The sequence below is a fragment of the Anas acuta genome, chromosome 2 (genome assembly GCF_963932015.1).
Source record: "Anas acuta chromosome 2, bAnaAcu1.1, whole genome shotgun sequence".
NCBI classification, from domain to species: Eukaryota; Metazoa; Chordata; class Aves; order Anseriformes; family Anatidae; genus Anas; species Anas acuta.
This window is the reverse complement of record NC_088980.1, coordinates 113,328,248-113,334,247: the sequence shown is the minus strand read 5'-3', so window position 1 is coordinate 113,334,247 and position 6,000 is coordinate 113,328,248. Positions and strand designations below refer to the sequence as shown.

At 37.2% G+C, this 6,000-nt stretch overlaps 1 protein-coding gene across 6 annotated transcripts in view; it reads right to left on the bottom strand.

Annotated features, from left to right (window-relative positions):
• Positions 1 to 508: 508 nt before the first annotated feature.
• The window catches only part of NOL4 (nucleolar protein 4), a 193,780-nt gene continuing 188,288 nt past the window's right edge, over positions 509 to 6,000 (bottom strand). For 4 of the 6 annotated variants that reach the window (XM_068671767.1, XM_068671771.1, XM_068671772.1 and 1 more), the window contains one exon: positions 510 to 2,478. In XM_068671767.1, the coding sequence (XP_068527868.1) occupies positions 2,285 to 2,478 (194 nt within the window). In that variant the 3' untranslated portion in view covers positions 510 to 2,284. Of the gene's footprint in view, positions 2,479 to 6,000 lie in introns of all 6 variants that reach the window. The other 2 variants (XM_068671769.1, XM_068671768.1) reach the window with 1 other exon arrangement.

Here is a 6,000-nt window from a genome sequence, read left to right as displayed (position 1 = left end):
GAAAAAGGCACTTGGTTCCTAGCAGACTTCTGAATGCTTGGAGAGATAGAAGTCGAGGGAAGCACACTTCTGTGGTAGAGATGAGCTACAGGATTTCACAAACATGGTGAGAAGATCTAAGAAGCAAATGTATCTCTCAAGTGATGGGTAATAACTAATAAGAAATAGCAACAATATTCTCACATCCAGGAATAAGTGCCTTTAAAAAGGCACCCAATAGATTTTTAAAAATAAACGCAGAGTAGTAAAATGGTGTTGCCTCCAGCCAACTTACTGCTATAAAATGTTAGTGACTCAGATCTCATGATTTATGGGCCACACGCTTCTGCTCTTATTGAGGAAATTCCTCATTAAAACAAAGCTTCAGCTAGATAAGCCTACTGGATTTACTCAATAATTTTGAGAAATGAGCTTTGGCTGTCTGCATGAATTGGACTGGAAATCTCTTTTTCCTGTTTAAAGAGAATAATATTTACAGTTTAAAATGCTATGTCAATTTGAATGTTATAATGTTTCACAATCATGTATTTAAACACAGAAATCTGTTTATTTACCCAAACAAAACAGAGGAAATGATTCCAGCCCTCAGGTTTTGAATTCTCATTTAAATATGTGAACATCAGTCCACAACTTAGAGATGTTTGTGTATCTATGTACCTCCAAAATACTCATATTTCATAGGCTTTTTCACATTAATATTCACCAACAGTATCACAAAAGTTCTTTTTCTTTTACATAACTGTAAGCAACAGTAATTCTAGAAACACTAGAGAAAAAAAAGCATAGCAATGTCCACAGTTACAAGAAAAAGTGCACATTACTTGGTCACAATCACAGTCATTACTTGGAAAACTATATGTAACAAGTAGATATAAAATATCACTGATGCCTTAAACTCATTGTCAAAAATGGAATTACATAAAAGTTTGTACATGAAATAAGGCAAATTTAGGAATGCACAAGAAACTTGTTATTCAACAAAAGCTAAACAACAGAACAGATAGTACAGTAAGCATAAACTAAAGTACCTCTTCTATATACTTAAAAATAAGCCTGCCGTAGTGCACAAAGAAAACACCATTTATGTGTAATCAATATTATAAAATAAGAAATAGAGGGGTTGGGAAGAGTGGGGGAGGGGAGAGAAAAGTTTTATTATAGTTGCAGCTGCATCCATTTACATTTTTGTACAGTTTTTAGCTAGGCCTGGGAATTATACAAATCATACCAGAAGTGTCAGTGACCTTCCTCCATAAGAATTTTGTTTAAATTAAGGAAAACAAAATAAATACACACAAGAGTGCAAATTTTCAGATTGTCACTTGCAACCTCTTAACATTCATCATCTACATCCAATCACAACTAGAGGGACTTGTATAGGACAGCAGCAGTGATCATGGAGTTAGATGAGCTCGCCGTAAGAAATCAATTTCTCTTTTTATTTTTTTCTCAATGATATGTCTTTTTTTAAAAAACCCTCAACTCTTTATTAATTGCTAATAAAGCTGCAATATATTACAGAATGGAGTTGAGAATGGTATGAATGCAGGAAATGCATGCTTCCTTTGGAAGGTATTCCATAGATGACAATTTACAGTACACGGGGGAAGAATTATCCAGCATCAAGAGTTACTCGTTGTAGAAAGAATATGAAGTTGGGGAGAAGGGCACAGTCAGGGAGGGGTTAAGAGAGGAAGGGGGGACTTACAATAGCTCCTCAAAACATTTTCAGGACCAGTGAAAAAGTTTACCAAAGTAAAAATGAAAAATCTTGAATGAAAACAAAAATCTTTTGTTTTGTTTTTTATAAAAATTACATTTTTTTAAAATACAAGATCCTTTTAATTGCAATTGTGCCCTGTAGCAACAGGACATTTGGCAACGTTTTGCCATATACTGCAGCTTTAAGTCCAATGAGTCAGTATCACATTCCACTAATATTGCACTTGGATCTTGAACTATTTTTTTAAAAACCATCACAGCATCTTCTGTTTCCTCCACTTGTTAGAACGAGTTAATTTCTAGCCACTTTTTCGATATTTATGCTGACACACTAAAACAAAAGCAATAGGCTGGACACAGTAAAGTACCTCAGAAATACCAGAGGTCGAAGTTCACTTGAAGCACCTTAACACATCACTTTATGGATCAAGAACAGTGTGGCATTATGGTAATTAACTCTCCTAAAAGACTGTGCAGTAACTGAAGTGTGTGCTCTGCGAAATCAAAATGTCATTAGTGGAAACTCTGAGATAAGACCAGGCCAGTGTGTAGTTCACATGACTCAGTTCTGCTGCAAAATAAGGTTTTCCAGTTCATCTGCAGAACGCAATAAAAATGCGGCTGATTCTCGATACCCTGCCACAAGCTGCCTCACTGCATTTATCTCAGTCGGACTCAGCTGGGGTCTAGAGCTTGTGCTACTGGAGGATCCAGAGCTCGTTGCTAACTGCCTCTTCATACTGAGATCTGTTGGACCTGCAGATAACACAGGAAAAGAAAAGAAGGTTCAGATCCTGCTGCCAGAGACATTTCACCACCACAGGTTTGTAGCTACAAATCCACAGCAGCAAAACCTGCTCTCAATGAGTGCGGGTAAGAAGCAGCACATACAAGCAACAACTGTTCAGTTATCATTCCCTTGACAGGAACCACAGCAATTTATTTTTATATATGACAGAAGCACTTAAAATTCAGCTGACATAACAGAAGTCCACTGCCAGCAGAAGCTTAGCCTCTGAGGGCTATCCCAACAGTGTTAGCTGCACGCCCCCCAAAACTGCCCAGGGATCCGATGCTGGCAAGGAGGCAGAAAGCTCAACTCCTGTGCACCCCCAGCTCCAGCTGCTGTCATAGCCCTCATGGCAATCTACACAGTTGCTTTTTTTTTTTTTTTTTTTAATCACAGAGCATCAAGCCCATGCTCTCTAGATATCCATTTTCACAACTTTTTGTGCTTCAATTAGCATGTGGCCAGATTGTGAATCCCTTACCAAGGTAGTTAAATGGCCTTTCAATTAAATAGTCCTTATGCCATGTGATCTTTTATTTAAATCATTAGTCATGAATGATAGGAGGTCGGTGAGAATCTGGCTGGTATAGTAAGTATGACACTACCATTTTTTTGCAATATATTGCAAGGATCTTGTAAGGTCTGAACACTGACAAGAGAATCTGCAGCAATCACCATGTTGCATTGGCAGCTTCTTCACTGTACCACTATGTCTAGCATTTCTCATCAAAGAATTTTCTCCACACCATGTATGCTGCCTGCAGAAGACAGAACTCCTGAGGGCAATCTGCAGATTACTGCAATCAGCAAAACTGCCTGCTATGTTGAAGTTCAGCTTTGTGGGGAATTTTCCTGGTAGCATGACCACAGTTATTAGCTAAGACATATGGTGCTTTGATGAGGTGTTTGCATTTTCCACTTAAAACAATACTTTTTTTTTTTTTTTTTTTTTTTTCTGCCTGGAGATTTGGACAGGCAAAATTAGCTTCGGGACTATTTAGGACATAGAAGGATATAGATGGTAAGTATACCTATGAAGCAGTTCATTATGTGCAAATCTGGATGAACACTGTTCATTCATTTTGACAGTGTAGCAAATCTATTCTTCTGGCAGGCAAAAGATCAGCCTGACCTGATCTCAATCTTAATACTTTCCTGAAAACTGGGATCAAGTTATCCCCAGCAATGTCTTTCACTTTATTATGAGATAAATGTCACTGTTCAATTTCATCTGTAAAATGTGTTTCAGTGTCAAAACTTTTCCCAGGATTGGAAAAGTTGATAGACCTTGCTTCCTAAAAAGACTGGGATAATTTTGAAATTTAACATTTTCAACTACAGAATACCAAACACACCAATTTATACTCCAGAGAATAATCCCATCTGAATTACAAGATTCAGAAACATATATGCTAGTTTAAGCACTAGTGGAAAGAGATGCACTGATTTCCAGAAGCTGAAAATCTGGTCATAAACATTACTTTTATTTTTCTGTCTTTTATGTTTATGCAACTATTGGCTGAGACCACAAAGAATGTCAAGACTGCCATGTCCCCACATGCACTGAAGTTAATGAAAACCTCCCCCCGAGTGACTGAAAGTAGAGCTGGGTCTATGAAAAGAAACTACTCAAACAGAAAAGAGTCTTCTTAGATCTTCCTATTTCCTACTATGCAACTAGCATGAACACCACTTAGCCTTACAACTGTATTAACCAATTTTACACTGGCATAAATGGATGGACTTTAAATGACTTCCAGTGTACAAAGGATAAATAAAAGGACAATCATCCTATGTGAATTTGTTTCAGTGTGACCACACGCTGCTGGGAAATGATCACGATGTGAAGAAGCTCAGAGGATGTTTCCAAATAAATTCTTAACCTGGCACAGGGAAGAGGGGTATACAAATCATAAAGGCAGCTAGACTGAATAGTTGTAATAAGACATTAAAGACATTTATATTTATTGAGGCAGCAGTGGAAGAGCTACCACTGACATATTGAGGGCATTGTACTCCAGGTGAACCTACTTTAACTTTTATGCTCTTTCCTTGATTCTCATTCATGTCAGAGCCAAAAACACACACACACAATATAGGGCACAACAGAGCTGCTGCGGCAGAGCACATCTTTTTCTAAAGGAAACCGTAGGGGTTTTATTTGTTTTTCCTTTGTAATCCAGATTTTTAAGTAGTCGAACAGAACATTATTTCACTCATAATTTGAAAATGTATAGAAGCATTCTTGCTCACACTTGTGAGGTTTTCCTTATAAAAATAAAAGACACATAATAAAAGCACCACTCTGAAAGGAAAACTAGGTGAAGACCAGATGTCCAGCATGCATAAATCTGTATGATTCCTCACAAGGCTATAGAGTCACACTGATGTACTCAGCTGAAGGACTCACCCTCTATTCCTAGATGTATTCCTAATTATCATGAAGAAAGTGTTTTTTTTTTGTTTGTTTGTTTGTTTTTGTTTTTAACTCTTTGGAATATGTATCTCTGAAGCTCTGAAGGAACTGAAAGTAAAGTTTTGTGCAAGTAAGAATAGAGACAAATGTTCAGCCTACATTCACTAAAAAATCCTCTTGATGTGGGAGACTTCTGTTGTATACTGAGTTCTTGTATACATAGGAAATGTGAAATCTTGGATTTTAACGTAGCCTTTATACTTCAAAATATTTTTATTTATTTATTTATTTATTTTTATTTCTATGTAGTAGGAAAATAGGATTTTCATTCACTCTGCAACTCCTGCCTTAAGTTCTTAACAAGTAACAGTGCTTTCCACTTCCCCTCAAATAAAAGCCCCCTGAGCAATAAAGCAAAGAAATCCAGACATGCAGAAACGTGTTCTTGACTATGGCTTTAGGGTAGCGAACATGCCAGGCAGAGAAGCTGCATGTGCTGGCAGAAGGCTGAACAGAAAGAGGAAAAGCCATGCTTGATGTGGGGAAAACAATTTCAGTTCTTCTAATTTTGTTATGTGACCCCTACACCTCACCTCCAAATATTGTTTATGACAGGTCAAGCTTTATATCTGGGACAATACCTTGCTCAGAGACTCACCACATGATATATTATACTGAATTCAGCTTTCAATAGCTATGATAGACACTCACCGGCAAATATTACTGATTATTAAAGGCTGCTTAGGCTGCTTTCTACTAAAAATGCTTTAGCCTTATCTGTAGCTTCATCAGTCATACCTGGCCCTTCAGGAGATAAGGAATAAATGCATCTTATTCTTCTAATATAGATTTACTTGTTTGTTTTAGTGCAAATCGGTTGTTGAAAGACACAAACCTAAAGCTTACTAATAAATATCCACCACGTTTCTTTATCCAGGCAAATAAATCACAGATATTCTGAATGCTTCTTAAAATAACTGGTTACTGTGGACACTTCATATACCTCTGTCTCCAGAAGCCATCACTACAGATGACTAAACCTGGAGAAAGCTGAACAGCTTACACGTCGTTT